Here is a 16,808-nt window from a genome sequence, read left to right as displayed (position 1 = left end):
GCTGCAGTTCCCAGACCATGGCACTGAGTGCCACATCCAGTCTCTTTTTAAATATCTCCAGGGATGGAGAATCCACTACTTCCCTGGGCAGCCCATTCCAATGCCTGATCACCCTCTCCGTAAAGAAATTCTTTCTAATATCCAACCTAAACCTCCCCTGGCACAACTTGAGACCATGCCCTCTTGTCTTGCTGAGAGTTGCCTGGGAAAAGAGACCAACCCCCCCCTGGCTACACCCTTCTTTCAGGGAGTTGTGGAGAGTGATGAGGTCTCCTCTGAGCCTCCTCTTCTCCCCAGCTCCCTCAGCCTCTCCTTTTGAATTATTATGCATTCTCTCACCTATAACAAACATGAGTTTGAGCTAAGGGGGGACTGTTTTCACTGTCTGCAAGAGTGTCTCATCGAGAAATTGAAAAGCAATTAAGCTTTCTTAAATTTCTCATTTATTCTGACCTTTTCCTACTGCCAAGCTCCCTAATGAAGAAATTACTTACAATGTAAGAATGCCTGAAATTCACAACTGCAAAAGGCGATTAATTTTATTTATTAAAAATAAAACTTGGTTTTGTCCAGCCTCTTTCAAAAGCAGCTGACTTGTCAGATGACTTAGGAACCAGCAATAATTGCTGTGACAACTTGTATTTGTCCATTGACTTTTTATGAAGAGAAATTTTGTATAACAATGTCAAACCCTGACAAAAAAGAGCTGCAGTGTGAGACTGATAGTAGGTATGAAGTGTTTTCACTGAGGAATTGGTATTTCACCTCAGCTTTTGTCAAATGAGTGCCATCTCTATGTAACATATATTGTGTATAAAAATGAGTTAAATCATTTTAAAAGCCTTTTTAGCACCTAGCCCATGAAAGAAATTGTGTATATATACCTTTTTTTATAAAGAGCTCTGAGGTAAGTGGGTAGGAAATACTATATAATTACAGCTTAAAGAGATGCTTAATTAGCGATGCAATTGTATTTCCAGAAAAATCAGTTACATTTCATTCATTATATCATAGCTGATTTGTGTTCTTCAGTTTGCAGTTACAGCATGCAAAACCAAGTTAAACTATTCTTGTTTTTTCTGCCAGGAAACATAGACTGAGCTTTTCCATAAAATCATTTGCTGATACTTGTGTTTGGCCTTCTTGCTCTGTACTAGCAAAAGCATTTGCTTTCTGATATTGGCAGTAAGTTCAGCCAATTTGGGGCAGAAAGGGGAAAGTAGCTCTTGCAACAGCCATGATGCTTTTCTTCCATTAAAGAATTATGAACTGTTTTGATACATTTGAAGCTCTTGTTTTTTTCCAGTTTCTCTTTAATGCTTTGAAGTGAAATTCACCTTAGTTACAGTTACAGTGGAGGCCCAAGAGTACGGAATTCTAGGTAGTCACAGAAGATTTCAAGGCCATTTGTCAGCAGTAGTCTTACATATTTTGACTAAGGCTTCTCTGAATTGCTGAGCTGTATTGAATTGAAGTAGCTGAAGTGCAGGGTTACTTTTGGTCCTGGGCCCAGAGACAATAAAAACCCTTCAGCTTTCCAATAATGAAGCACCTGTAGACATATAAAAGACAACTGAAATTATAATTCATTCTATTTATTGTATCTTTGTGAATTGAATGGGTACTTCTCTAAGATCACAGCTATCTCTGTTTGCGTTAATGACAATGCTTTCATTTTCCTTCTAGTCATTGGTTTTGTTTTGTTTTGTTCTTTGTAGCTCAAAGCTTTCAGTAATACACATTTCCAAGGAGCATGTATAGATTTCACAGCAGAAGTTTCTGATTTTCCATCATTCATACCATGTTCTTTTAAGGTTCTTCGTGGATGGTAAGTCTGTTGTTTTACATGCCATCATTTTTCAGTATTACAAATTATTATTTAGTGCTACCAAGTGCCAGGTGGCTGAAAGCACATAGCACATGCCCATCATATTCCATCATGTCATAGACCCTTTGCCTTGCAATGTATCTCAGTAACTGTCATCCTGTCACTGGTTCTGGTGGTATGCATTTTGCTTTCTCTTTTTGCACAGTCACTGTGATTCCTCTTTTAACTTCAATTAGAATTTATTCCAGATTTTGAGAACTTGGTATAGTACAAATGTCTGCGTTCCACTTACGTCTTTTGACTTCGGAGCTGAGATTTCTGTGCCACGTGGTTTGATTTTGCTACTTTGAATACTCTGTCACGTAGTCAACTTACTTTTAAGCTTAATAAAAACGAACACATTTTTTATTCCTTGTGTCCTTAGCAAATATTAAATCTTGAAAAAAACCTTCCTGTTAACAACCAGCTACAGCAGTTAATCTCTTTTGTTACATTAATCTTGCAGTTGGCTCCTGTATTACCAAGGGGAAATCACTGACAATCAGTGTGTGCTGGAAGAAGGCCTCTACGTTGACCTCAGTTCCTGTGGCTGCCCAAAAGCTACAATCAAATCCCTCAAGCCTATTCAATACGTAAGGACTTTATTGGAGAAAAATAACGTTTTGGAACTCTTTTCCTAATCAGACGTCTGAAGCAAGTGCTTGCGTTAAACAAACTCCCACGCAGGGAAGAGAGTAAAGTTTGTTTCCTGGCTTATGGGATTTTGTTGGGCTAGGAACAAGCCAGGCTGCTTGCACACATGCATGCGGTTACTTGTCGGCACACACTCTTGGGTGTTCTGGGCTCAAAATTGCTCTCTTTTATATGAGTTGCATTGGTTGGTGGTTTTCTCTGACTGGTCTTTATGATACAGCTCACCAAGCTTAGTACACGCTGAGACATTGATTTTGTCACATTGTCTAAGCATACAGGGCTTCTTTTATCAGGCCAACAGCCAAGGTTCAATCTTAAATATACACAGAAGACATGAAAATTGAAATTATAAGGTAGCATATACTTGCCATAATGCTATTTAATTTACTATTTTATGAAAATATAAGAAATATTTTTACTTCCTAATGGCATCTCAAATCATGGGGTAATAAATTGGTGTAGTATACCACACAAGTGCCTATGAGCTGCATATAATGCATCAGACAGTCCAGTCCGAACCTTATGTGAGCATCCTCTCCCTTGGTAACTTCTGAGATACAGGGCAAATACTTGTGGTACATGTATGGTCTTTATGTGACCTGCAGGTCACTTTGGTTGTTCCACCATATCGCAGTCAAGTGACAGTCAGGTAGCAATAAGGTAAGATACAAGATTCTTTATAGACAGGAAATTGGATTGGAATGCATTGTACTATCCAGTACAAGATAGATACAGGCCTTTGTACATCCTCTTGTAATCCTTCATCCCATGCTCCTGTGAATGTTCATCAAAGACACACTGACCAGAATGCTGTTGGTAAAAGAACCAAGTGGCTGCTCTTTCCACTCCTCTCTAGCACTGACCAACTTCTGCAGAACTCTTCCTCCTTCCCTGATGGCAGAACACAAACTCAGTCTATATGACTTGTGCTCTTCAATATAACTCTTAAAAAACTAGACTTTAAAGTTTACTCAGTTCAGTTTTCTTTGAGTATTGAAGTCCTTTTTCTTCTGTTTGTTAACAGGTTTTTAAAAAACAGCCAAACAGAAAAAAAAACACAACAGCAAAATCCATGGTAATGTGGGAACGATATAGAGCTTGAGACTGAGAGTTGGTCACTAGGTTATACAGACACAAGTGACTTCAGTGGATCTATAGCTTCCCTCCTGCTGAGAGGCTTTTTTTTTTTTTTTTCTCATGTTAAAGATCTGTTTCACGTTAGCCTTTTGGACTCTGCTCTGCTAATTTAGGGTGAAGTTTTGACATGAAATGGTAGGTCTCATCCAAATCTCTCAGCCTGTAATTTCACAAGGAAGCAGCTCTGGAGTTTGGCATAGTAGGAAGCTACAGGGAGCTCTCACTGAAGGCCAAGCCCTGGGAGAAGTGTGTTTGGCGGGCTGTGTGTGGGAAGCTTACACATCTTCCTCTACAGTTTTCAAGTGGCTTCACCTCTTAGTTCAATTCCTTTTTTTTTTTTTTTTTTTTGCAATAGGAGCCCTTGTATTTCACAAAATTGAGGCACTGAACTTCATAAAATGGTGTTGAGCCACACCTGTGTTACAAATAGAAATGCCCTCATCAGCCCCAGCGCATTGTGTGCGCTGATGGCACGGGACGGCGCTGGGAGGCATTGTGCAGCACAGACGTGATGGGAAGCACACAGCAGTGACTTTGGTCACTGGTCAGAAACAGCCATAGTTAATTCTGTGCATTGTCTGCAATGCACTGTTCTTGGAACAGAGCCCTTTCTATTGCAAGATATTTTTGTTAGCTCATTCAAGACAGCAGCGAGCGTATTCCCAAGTGGGATTGTTGTATAGCCTTATTGAATTCAGTTGTCACATTGGGAGCCCCTTCCATTGTTCAGCTTTAAATACCAGCCTGATTTCAGACCTAAGGTGTGTATAAAGAGGGAGGGTAATGTTTAAGCCCAGCACCAAGCCTTAAACGTGCATTGCCTCCAGCTCTCCTTTAAGTGAGGGAGATACTTGCTGAATGTGTAACTGTTTGAAGTCCCCTCACATGGCAGGGGAGCCATGTGTTGCTTCATTGTGTGAGGTTTCTGCATCCCAGATGTTGACTAGAAGTAGAGGCCCATGTGTGGCACTGGCAGAGGGGAAGAAATAGCTTTTAGCAGTGCAGAGGAGTCATGAGGCAAGCTCATTATCAGCCTTTGAAAACAGTCCAGGTCCATTGACTGGTCTAGGTGTGGTCCAGCTGGGTGTTTTAGAAGCAGATTGTTTGGGTGAGTCCTTTGGGATAGAAGAACAGATTTGCTGGAGGAAATGGGGACATGAGATCTGGGTATTCCCTTTCTAATTTGCAATATTGTAATGATTATTAACTATATATGTTGCCTTGATATTGTACAGCTGAGTGAAGTCCCAATTCTGGGCTTTTGTCTGCAGGGTGTATCAAAGAGCATAGATGCTTTGTGTGTGGCTCTAAATCCAAAGGAGGTGTGAAACACAGCAAGCAGCACAGGTCACTGACACCAGCAGGGGATGCAGCTTGGTGGGGGCATCCACACCAATTTCTGTGTCTGACCCTGAATCAGGATGCTCTTTCTGTTCCCATCTGTTCTGGTAACTAAAAGAAAATGGGTTTGCCTTTGCAGGTAGCCAGTACCTTTGGTGTAACTCATGAGTTTTCATTTAAAATCTCTAACAGTTTTGAGAGGCTTTTTGGATGTTGTCAGCTGCCATAGGGTTTCTGGGTCTGCACTTTGGAAGAAGTAGTTGATGATCAAAGTTACTTATTTTTAGAACTCCTTCATGGAGAGGAACATGCTTTTGTGACCTGATAGAACTACACTAATGATATTCCTTGCAGGATTCTGCTGTAGGGTGGGATCATTATAACTTTATAACTGAGTGAGGTAACACTAATGCTTTAATCTATATGAAACAGATAAGAATTCTGACAAAGCGTTGACTGAATTTTTTGAAAATAAATCAACCAGTTGAAAATGTGGCAAAATATTTGCAAACAGATATAGCAAATGTTTTGGGGGTTTTTTAATTTTTTTTTTTTTTTTTTTTTTTTTTTGAGAAAGTAAATTTTTGAGGTTTTAATTAGAAAATTGCCAGAAATATAGTTTGCCTGTTTAAGAACTTAATTATATAGCAAAATGAGAAATCTTGCTCTAAATCCTTGAGTTGGCCCAATTAAAATAGGAGAACCCCCAAACTTTCAGAACAATGGAAGATTAATTTGGAGCCTTGGACTAGCAATGGTATGGTTTTTTCACTGTCATGACTGTATTTTAGGCTGTTTAGCTGTTGTTCTAGCATCTGTGTCTTGGAGGGATGTTTTGTGGGTTCTTTGCTGAGAAGTGAGATTGTCATCCTTTAACTATAGCATGCTGACCCCACCCCCTCCACACACTTATTCCCCCATTTCTCATGAAATTAACGTAAACATCACTCCACTTTTGGTTTTTTACCCATTTTATTGTGTTATGGAGTCACGGAGGATTAAAGCACATCTTTGCCACCCATTTCCTCTATTGTTTGTTAGGAAGTAGGAAAAAAATTAGCTTTGTTGGGGAGGGTGTTTCATATTCCCAGGAACCTCTTTCCCATCATAATCTCTGAGGCATAAAACACTCAAACTAAATCTTAAGGAGATCCTACCTGTATTTTTCCCTGCTGTGCTGTTTTTCTCAAATTCATACTGGACTGCTTTGGCCTTCTGTGAGCTTTTAGGAAAAGCTGTAGGTTAATGAGAGGGTACAAAGAAGGAACCTTGTATCTGTGCCTTGGTAATGAGATAACCATGTCCTTTATTTTCCAGCATTCTGGGAAGAAAAATTGTGTCCCAATAACCATATATTAATCTGGATTGCGTATTGAATAGCAACGTGTTACGTGGCCTTTTCTCTTCTGAAAAAGGGAATGCTTCTGGAAGACCAATGAGTCTTTTTAATGCACTATTTTATAGTACAGGATGGCATTATAAATCCTGGATACAGGATTGTATTGCTTTAAGTGAACAGACTATTTACACACTTAATGCTAGAAGAGTACATGTCTGTTTAGTAGTGGTAGGAACAACTGGAACTAATCTAACTTGCCTCTCATCGTCTCCTTTCATCTAGAAATTCCAGAGCACTTTTTAAGAAATGCTTGTTGATGAAATTTGCTGGTACTGTTGATAATAGCCACTCTACTGGCAGGTAAAAGGATAGCAGGGGTTTAAGGGCAGCTCCATTTGCTGCTGTCTGTGCCTCTTTGAGCAAGGATTTGCCTTTTGCTTGGCCATGACTTCATGAAAAGGGAAGTGTGGGCAGCTCACCTGGTGGAAAGTGTTTAAAGTCTGCTAGGCCATTTATAGGGCCACGGTTGCATTTTGGGGCATTTGCCCAGTGTTTGTTGCTTGAAGTTGTTAATCCTTTGGGATATAAACCCTTATGAGAGGTTCTTACACAGGGGAGTTCAGCTCCAGTGCTGCCTTTCCTCAGGCATGTTTTATTAAACTCCGGGTAGTATTTGATGTGACTTACTTGGACAAGAGTACCCAGGATTGCTGCAGTAAGCAATTGGTGGTCTTTCTAAAACATTAACTTCAGCACTAAAGTTAAGCTAGTTTTTAAAAACTGTTAAGTTAAGCCATTTTTAAAAACAAAAATGAAATCTGGGGTTTAGGCTGTGCAACACCTTTTTTTTTATTTCTTTCTTTTGAGGCATTCCTTATTTTTGGTCTTATCAATCATCGTAGTTCCCGTGCTTCTGTGTTGATTATCTTTCTAAATTAAATACAGGTGTTAATTTAATCTCCCCAGCATTCTCCTGAGGCAAATAATAAAACCAGATATAAAAATTAATCAGTGTTTTCTCATGGCCAGGCAATGAGTCATTTTGTGTAACTGGGACTGGACCATGGGTGTTACCATCATCCAGCACCATGTTCCTCTCCCTCATCCAGGCACTCTTCCCACACTGAAGGGCAGCCAGGTGAGTGCAGCTCCAGTAAAGACAGTTGTAAATTATGAGTTAGCCAAGACTGAAGATTTTTCCAAGGTGGTGTAATACAGCTGTGGAGTCTCTTCCAGTTAAAGTTCTGGCAAATGCTGTTTGCATAGCAACAAGTCAGCAGGGATGTGAGGTGGGGAAATGTACCAACCCTTAGTGGGTTGGGGACTAGGTTACAGTCATGTTTTAGTCTTCCTCCATGTATTCCTTTCTTTGGCTATATTAGGTTTTCACATGACAGTCTGCAAAATCTAAGTTTGCAAAAAAAAAAAAAAAAAAAAAAAAAGTTGTGCTCTGGGGTGAGCATTTCTCAAAGGGGCTTTATTAGTAATAATTTTCACAGAATTCATGATGAAAAATTATCCATATGCTATCAATAGCTAAAAATTCTGCTTGTTTTTATTGTAGACAGGTGTGCAAATTGACCTCTGCACTTGGTTTTTAGTTGTTGCACCATTTTTCTTAGCTTCTTTGTGTCTGTACACTATTGCTTTTCCTTGCCTTGCCCTGGGAACAAAGGGCATTTGAAAAGAAGCTCATCTTACTCTGGTCTTTGTTTAAGATCAAACACTTAGGGCTGGTGTTGCATTTTTTTCTGAACTGGGAAAGCATAAAATTCTGTTCTGAATTGTGAAAAAATTGTGATGCAGAGCTTCTCTGTGTTAAAGAAAAGGTGGAAGTCGTTGCAGGGAAAGTCTGAGCAGAGTTGAACCGTGCAAGGTATTTTTATTGTGTTGATTTCCATGGTTTACTTTACATCCTCTGAAATCACCCCATGGGGCAGGAAAAAAGCTGTGTCATTTTTCATGGCATCACATTCTGTATTAGCCATAGGCTACCACACCTGCTAAGTAAAGAATATCACTGTATTTAACAGTTCACAAAGCTGTCTATATCTTGAAATGCTAGGTAGGTATAGCCTTTCTTAATCAGTGGCCTCTTGTATATATTAAATCTCTTCAAATTTCTCCCTGGACGCTGGCATTAAAAAACAGAACAAGCAAAATTTCTTAAAATTTTATTGGTGCTGGTTTAAGCAAGGCAGTTAGTTCCTTAACATACAAAGATCAGGTTAAGTAATTCTTTTGTGCTTTGTAATTCTTGAACATTGGCAAGCTTTCCCCAAGGGGTGGCATTTCAGGTATTTTCCTTAAAATAACCATGGAAGGAAGCTAAGGTAGTGATAGAACCATAGAATGTTAGGGGTTGGAATGGATCTCTAGAGATCATCTAGTCCAACCCCTCTGACAAAGCAGGGTCACCCAGAGCAGGCTACACAGGAACACATCCAGATGGGTCTTGAAAGTCTCCAGAAAAAGAGACTCCACAGCCTCTCTGTGCAGCCTGTTCCAGTGCTCCATCACCTTCACAGTAAAGAAGTTTCTCCTCATGTTGAAGTAGAACTTCCCATGTTGTCGTTTAAACCCAGTATTCCTTGTCCTATCACTGGGCACCACTGAAAAGAAATTGGCCTCATCCTCTTGACACACACCCCTCAGATATTTATAGACATTAATAAGATTCCCTCAGCCTTCTTTTCTCAAGGCTGAGCAGCCCCAGTTCTCTCAGCATTTCTTTATAGGAGAGATGTTCAAGTCCCTTAATCATCCTTGTAGCTCTCCATTGGACTCTCTCCATTAGATCACTGTCTCTCTTGAACTGGCCGGCCCAAAACTGGATACAGTATTCCAGTGGCCTCCCCAGGACAGTGTAGAGGAGAGAGAAGAATCTTCCTAGATCTGCTGGACACACTTTTCGTGATGCATCCAAGGGTATCATTGGCCCTCTTGGCCACAAGGGCACATTGTTGATCCATGGAGAATTTGCTGTCCACTAGGATTCCAAGGTCTTTCTCCATGGAGCTGCTTTCCAGCAGGACATCACCTAATCTGTACTGGTGGTTGGTGTTATTCCTTCCCAGGGGCAGGACTCTATGCTTGTCCTTGCCTTTTACGTTTTTGGTGTTATCAGCCAACCCTCCCAGCTTCATATAAAACTTGCTGAGGGAACACTCCATCCCCTTATCCAGGTCATTGATGAAGATATTGCACAAAACTGGACCCAGTCCTATTACCCTATTCCCTGGGAAACACCAGTGACCACAGGCCTCCAACTTGACTCTGCGCCACTGATCACAACCCTCTGAACTCTGTTGTTGAGCCACTTATCAGTCCACTTCACAGCCCAATCATCTGTCCCACATTTCTTTAATTTTGTGGTGAGGATGTTATGGGAGACTGTCAGAAGCTTGACTGAAGTCAAGGTATATGACATTCAGTGCTCTCCCTTCATCTACTCATTTGATCATGCCTTTGTAGAAGGATATCAGGTTAGTTAAGCATTATTTCTCCTTAGTAAATCCATGTGGGCTACTCCTGATAACCTTTTTTTTTTTTTTTTTCAAGTGGCTAGAGGTGGCTCCAGAATGAGCATGCTCTGCCTGATGGAGGTGAGGGTGACTTGTCTGTAGTTCCCTGGGTCTTCCTTCTTGCTCCTTATGAAGACTGGAGTGACATTGGCTTTCTTCCAGCCCTTGGGCATTTCTGATTTTCCATGGTTTTTCAAAAATGAAGTAAAGTGGCTCGGCAGCAATGTCAGGCAACGTTCTTAGCACACATGGATGCACCCGTCAGGGCCCGTAGATTTGTGTGTTTTCAGTTTATCCAAGTGATCTCTAGCCCAGTCTACACTGACCAGTGGAAAGTCTTCCTCCTTCCAGTTATTCTCCCTTACTTCTAGTGCCTGAGATTCCTGAGGGCTGACCTTTGGAGTAAAGACTGGGGCAAAGAAGGCATTCAGCAGCTCTGCCATATCTGCATTTTCTGGTCTTGTATCTCCCACTTCATTTATCAGTGGGCCCACTTACTCCCTACTCTTCTTCTTCTCATGGATGTATTTGAAGAAACTCTTCTTGTTTTCTTTCACCTCCCTGGCCAGACTAGGTTCCAAGAGACCCTTGGCCTTTCTTGTCAAATCTCTACATAATCATGCTGCATTTCTGTAGTCCTCCCAATTAACCAAACCCTTTTTCCACATAATGTAAATTTCCCTCTTCTGTCTGAGTTTCTCCAGGAGCATCAGCATCTTGCTTATCCATCCTAATTTTCTTTTTTTTTTCTTTTTTTTTTTTTTTTTTTTTTTTACGGGGATACATTTATCTTGAGCTTGGAGGAAGTAATGTTTGAATACTGACCAGCTCACGTGGGCCCCTCTACCTTCTAGAACTCTAGCCCATGGGATACTTCTGAGTAGATCTTTAATCCTGACCTAGACATGGGAATGACTTACCAGGTGTGGGCTCACCTTTCATACCTGGGATGTACCTAGAGCAATGCCATGTTCTGAGGTGGTCACCTCTTGTATTCTCTGCATGTTTGTCCTTCCTCTGGCTCTCAGAGAGTCCCATTCCTCTCTGGCCTGTCAGGATCAGGCCTTGGTGAATAAAACCCTGATCCTCTCAGTCTCACCTTTATCGGTATGTGATAACTTGTCAGCCAGAAAATGGGTGAAAGTACAACTCAGCATTCTGCAAGGAAGGGTAGGAGGGTAGGAGCAAGATGCCTCTGTAACAGCATAGGCTCAAAACCTTGTTTTTTACTGCTGGTAGTTTCCATGGAGCTATGAAAACAAAATCAGAGAAAAAAGCCGGGCTGAGTCACTGCTGCCAACTGTTGGTATAAAATGGTATATACGGAGTGAGTGGTCAGCTCATTGCTCTATATATGGTAATGGAAATATGAGAGCTTCAGTGCTTGAGAGCTTGAGTGCTTGTTTTTTTCTGTGCTTCACATCTTTGCCAGGATCAGTGGAGTCCTTCTAAGGTCTCACTGGAAAGGTGAGATCTGTGTAAGGTACATCTCACTGGAAAGGTACATCTGCTGTGTACATCAAGCTGGGGCTTTGTGCAACTGGGCAGGACTTTCTCAGGCCCATTATGTTCAAATGGTCACAGCCACGTGAGAACTAGAGTAATTATAATTGCCTTCACCAACTGGTTGTTTGGATTCCTGTTGTATTAAAAGGATATGCTGGATCAGATGACTTGTCCATCTAGTACAGCATCCCTCTTACCACATTGAATATTGCAATAGCAGGGTAAATTTTAGGTTTTGGTAACAATGTCTAACAGCAAGGATGCCAAATGGTGTTTCCTGTGCTTACTACTAATGGACCTGTGAAATTTTTCCCTGTTAGACCTGTTCTGGACATGGCTTCTGAGTCTCCTCAGGTGAAAGCCTGTGTCAAGGGAGTAGGCTCTTGCAGACTGTGATGAAGTTGCCTTGCTGAGCAAATCAACCTGAGAAGTAGCTGTCTAGATTTCAAAGTAAGACTTTAAAAATCATAAATTTTATCCACCTCATCCAGCAGAAGGTGAGTGGGAAGAACTGACATTCTAAAATCAAAACATTATGGGCCTTTAGTCTCTTTCTGTTTAGTAACATTGCTTTCTAAGGAGCTCATTGGGCTTTAAAAGTCTTTGAGGGTGGATGATTCCCAGGCTCCGTAAAACTTCCCTGCAAACTCCCTGTCCCTGTGACATTACATGACTTACATTGTCCCTGCACTGATCAGCAGGAGAAAGCAATTTCTCTGAGGCAGGATTTGAACAACCAGCTGTGTGCCAAGTGCACTGAGTCAGTGCCAGTAAATTTCGAAGTCCTGAATCACCACTGAGCTCTTCAGAGACACTTCACTGCAATACACATGCCTCTTCAAACATGCAAGTTAAGGTCTCTCAATTACTCAGTGCCTATGTCAACTGTAATGCAAGATTTTGGTTCATTCATTCCACCTGAGGCTATGTTTTGCTGCAAAACAAATCCTGGGCTGGCTATCTCAGAGTAACATCTCCTAAGAGCAAGGTGACTTCCCTCAAGGGGCTGATAATTGAAGCAGTTTGTCAGATCTGTTCCCTTTTCCTCTACCAGCTGCATCAAGGTACAAACTAGAAGTGCATAAGATTTTGGTTACAGAACTTCCCTGGTGGTTTTAGGTTAAAAATGCTGGAAAACTGTGCAAGTGTTAATTGTACGCAGCACAGACTTTGTGTATTTAACTCTGTTCCCTCCACGCTTCTCTGCTGATCTTACAGCTGTACCACATTTTTGTCCTAACTGATCCCTTTATTTGCTTTCATAGGCAATCTCTCAAGTGTAGAAATCTAGCACATAAAGTGAAAAATGTTTCAATGCTTCATGAGATTGAAGGGGTTACTAATTACGCAATTTCTTCAAGATTGTCAGAAGACAAACAGGAATGTCTGTTAAAAACATAGAGAATTTTTTTGTCCTGATATTGTTAACCTTTTCCAATTTGTAGATCCCTAAGATTTTTCAACTGAGCCACTGCTAATTGAAGTCTGTGGACAGTGGACTTGTCATTCACCTCACTGCTTTAGATGCAGTCTGCAGATTATCATGAAAACTACTGCTGTAACCTGTTCCATCAGTAAATAAACTGAATTTATGAAAAGAAAACAAGGCTCAGATGATACAGATACAGATCAAAAAGATTTTTCAAATGCAAACAGAGGCCCTGCATCTTGAAGCGACTCACTGTGTCTGACCCGTGTCAGTGGGGCACTATATTCTGAAGACAAAGCCACTGATAAATCAAATATGTTTCAGCTCTGTGTGCTTTGTTGGTGGATGTACTTTTTTTTTTAAATCTTGCTGTTAAATTTGCTGAGGAAGCATGCTGTAATCCAAAAGCAGGTGGAAATTAAACTGAAATGGTAAATGTGTGTGTCATACCTAAGAACAGAAGTTAGGCTATTCCTAGTAAAATTCTCCATTTTTTTTCTTCTTAGGTTTTTGCTGAGCCCTCCATCAGTCTGTTTGCTCTGGAATGCTGCAAGGGCAGAGAACTGCACTTCAGTGAACCCATCAATTCTGTTTTGAATGAGGACCTTCATTTTTACACTCAGTCTGTATGGGTGAGAAGTGGATTGTAAGTATGGGAGAAATATTCTTGTCAGATTTGCATTAAAGGAGCTACTACTGTGCATGCATTTTCTGCCAGTCACTGCCTTTTTTCATAGGATGTGTTTGAAATTCTAACTTTTATTTTGAGACAATATAAAATCATAAAATATACTTGAATATTGGACATACCTTTTGTATCAGGATCCAAAATGGAACAAGAACTCTGGGCAGAGGTTGTATTTCCCCCTGTAAGAATTGTCCTTTTATCCCTATAGAGTAACTAACAATGGAGCTTATTGTTGAAGCCAGAAACCAAAAGTAAATAAGTTTTGATTGCTGACTTACATAGACAGGTAGAGTAAACCCAGACTGCCTTTATTAACTGGCTGTAAAATGCCAGCTGTAGACTGCAGTGATTTAACATAAAGCACTGCAGTGCTTCAGTGAAGCTTGACTTGCTGCTCAGCTGCCAAAGAGGCAGCAACTTCTGAGAGAAGCTCGGGGCAGGTCTGACAGCTGGAACAGTAATTTGCGTTTGTGAGTAGTTGGATCCCTCTCAATCAGTGTGAATACACACCCAGGGTCTTCTGTGAAAACCATTTTGTATCTGCAGAAGTGGCCTTCTAACCTCTTCTGCATCCCCTCCTTACACCTTTTGGAGAAGCTCTGAATATCTGCCTTGGCAGGTTCTCATCCCACCCACAGCAAACATCCACAGTATCAACAAATAACATGCAGAGTCTCATCCTGCCACTGAGACTGACTGTAAACTGCTGTTCTTGTAACGAGACACACATTTCCTGTGTTTATTTTTGACCTTTTACCCACCTTTCTCACATAAGCAGGGCTGTGATTTTCTTGGAAGATCTTATGAAATGACACAAACACACTCAAAATATTAATTAGTTGGGCAAGAAATTAGTGTAGAGTTATCACAGCTTAGGTGCATCTCTGTGGAGATTCTTACAAAAAATTTTTCAAACACCTCCAACCTGTGACCCCCTAGAGGTCAAAACCCTTCTATAGATACCCATGATAAAACACTGTCAAGTGCTCCTCTAATTTTCTGAGGTTGGTACGAAGGCCAAGCCTAACTTAGGTAATGCTCCAGAGCACGGTTGTCTTAGGATTCACTGCACAACAACATCCTATTGATAGAAACAAAACTGATCTGGGATCTTGAGGCTGCCTTTGTGAGCAGCAACACAGTATTTAGGGAGCAGATGCCTAGATAACAAGAGACCTGTATGTGCCAGTCCTGTAGCTGTGATTCAGCCTTGTCCATGACAGGAAAGTGCTACAGCAATGCGTAGGTTTTGGTGTAACTATTTTGTATGTGTTGTCAGGTAAGTTGAATAGCTATAAAAAGCTTTAACTTCTTTGAAAAATCATTGGGCAAGATCCTCTCATAATTAGTATGTACAACCGGGCAAAGCTGTAAATAGTGCGGTCTAGTGTGTGACTCCGGTTTCCTAATGCATGCCCACTGAAACCTGAATTGTTCCCATCTGGGTTCATGCACAGATTCCTGTGTTTGTGGGAAAGAACTGTGGGGGTTGAGAGACAGCACGGGGAGTGGAGTTTACAAGTTTCAGGCAGACAAATAGAAAACAGTTCTTAATTTAGACAGAAAACAGCTAAACCACTGAAACGGATGGCATTTTGCAGCATGGTAATAGAGGTTTGATCCTAGCACTACTGTGAACAGGTTTGGGGGCTTTCAAGAGCACAGTCCTGAATGCAAACCTCTAGTTCAGCTTTGCTCTGGTTAACGTGGTCTTTCGTGTTCTGTTTTCTGTATCCAGGTGGATTGCATATGAAGGATGTAATTTTTTAGGAAAGCAGATCCTGCTGGAACCCGGTGAGATTTCCAACTGGAATGAACACAGTGACTGGAAAGTAATTGGCTCCCTTCGTCCTGTGAAGCAGGTACTGTAATCGTGCAAGGACAAATTCTTTTTTTGGACAAAGATTAGTGTCCAAGTATAAGCTTTAGTACTAAGTATAATGGTGGGCATTGTACTCCTTAAATCAGGCCAAATGATGACAGCCACAAGGACTAACTGGCAGATTACTGAAGCAGAAAATTCCTCCAGTGGCAGTTGCTGAGATCTATATTAGGCTCCTAAAGGGAAATAATTCCTAGTGTATTAGAGCCAAGTTTTGGTTTTCTGAGTAACTCATTAGCATGTTATGCAGATGCTCTATTTTTACACTTGCAGTAATAATGAGAAAAGCAGTTCTATATTGGGTTGTTTTATAATTCATATAAATGGAAGCAATAACAAATTTCATTGCACTGTAGCCTGGATTTCCAAAAGAAGAAAAGCTAATGCAGTCCCACTCATTTTCCCTCTCTGCTTCACCCCAACTAATGCCGATTTTCAGCCTCATTCAAAGATTCAGGTCTCAAAACCACAAGTTTTTAAGAACTTTGTGAAAAGTAGATAAGCAAAACCCTCATTCAAGGAAAAGGAAATACAGTTCTGCTTCTCTGCCTTTCCAAGATGCATCAGGCAATCAGTGAGACACATAAGCCAAACAGTTTTGGCATCACTCAAAAACACAGGGAAGAGTGGCAGAGAACGTGAGGAGCAACTCCACAGGAAAAGTTTTCATTAGCACCAGAACCTGTATCCCCATGTGACAAATACTGCTTTATTCTTAAACAATAGATTCAACAGGGCAAATGTTGCACTGAACAAAAGTAATTGTCTTTAGCATCAGGTTTGCATTACCTGCTCCCTCCCACCTCTAGAAACTCTAGAAAACTAATTTAATTTTTTTTGTCCCTTCTTTACTAAGAAGTTGACAGCTCCCTGTAATTCTTTGGAACTGGTAACTACCAAAGGATCTCATTTTGGATGTTTTTGCAAATAATAATGAAAATAATTTCTGCTGATCTTAAAACCAGAATTCTTTCTTCATCCAGCACTCTGAATAACTTTTGTATTTGGTATCTTCCTTTTCTACACTACAATAGTGTATAGTGTTACAAGGCCTATTTGAGCTGCTTTGCTGGGACAGTGAGAGATTGTGTCATTATTTTTTTTGTTTTAACTCCTGCAAACTGAAGGATTCCTTGAGTTGGTGCAGCTACCTGTTCTTGACATTTCTGTGGACATACTGACACTTTTTTTTTTTTTTTTTTTTTTTTGAGACTGGAGTGATAGTACAAACCTGCACCACTTTCTATTTTTTCTGTCTCCACTATGAATTACAAGAAGTCAAGTCTGCCAGTCTAATAGGTAGTACAAGAAAAAGCAAAACATTTGAAACTCAGGCAAGATGAGGCACAATTTTGCTCAGTTACTTTGTAATGAAATCCCTTATTTATAAAGAACAACTGTATACTATAATCTTTAATACAAGTTAGTTTATTGATACCTG

The 16,808-nt window shown here is 40.6% G+C and overlaps 1 protein-coding gene across 1 annotated transcript in view; it reads left to right on the top strand.

Annotated features, from left to right (window-relative positions):
* Positions 1–16,808, top strand: part of CRYBG3 (crystallin beta-gamma domain containing 3) — a 92,396-nt gene that overhangs the window by 70,574 nt on the left and 5,014 nt on the right. The window contains exons 16-19 of the mRNA XM_030457784.1: positions 1,719–1,828; positions 2,334–2,460; positions 13,304–13,443; positions 15,224–15,347. Of these exons, the coding sequence (XP_030313644.1) occupies positions 1,719–1,828; positions 2,334–2,460; positions 13,304–13,443; positions 15,224–15,347 (501 nt within the window). The remainder of the gene's footprint in view (positions 1–1,718; positions 1,829–2,333; positions 2,461–13,303; positions 13,444–15,223; positions 15,348–16,808) is intronic.

Source organism: Calypte anna, chromosome 1, assembly GCF_003957555.1.
Source record: "Calypte anna isolate BGI_N300 chromosome 1, bCalAnn1_v1.p, whole genome shotgun sequence".
Classification (NCBI taxonomy): Eukaryota; Metazoa; Chordata; class Aves; order Apodiformes; family Trochilidae; genus Calypte; species Calypte anna.
The sequence above is the reverse complement of the archived record's forward strand: the minus strand, read 5'-3'. Positions and strand labels throughout refer to the sequence as shown.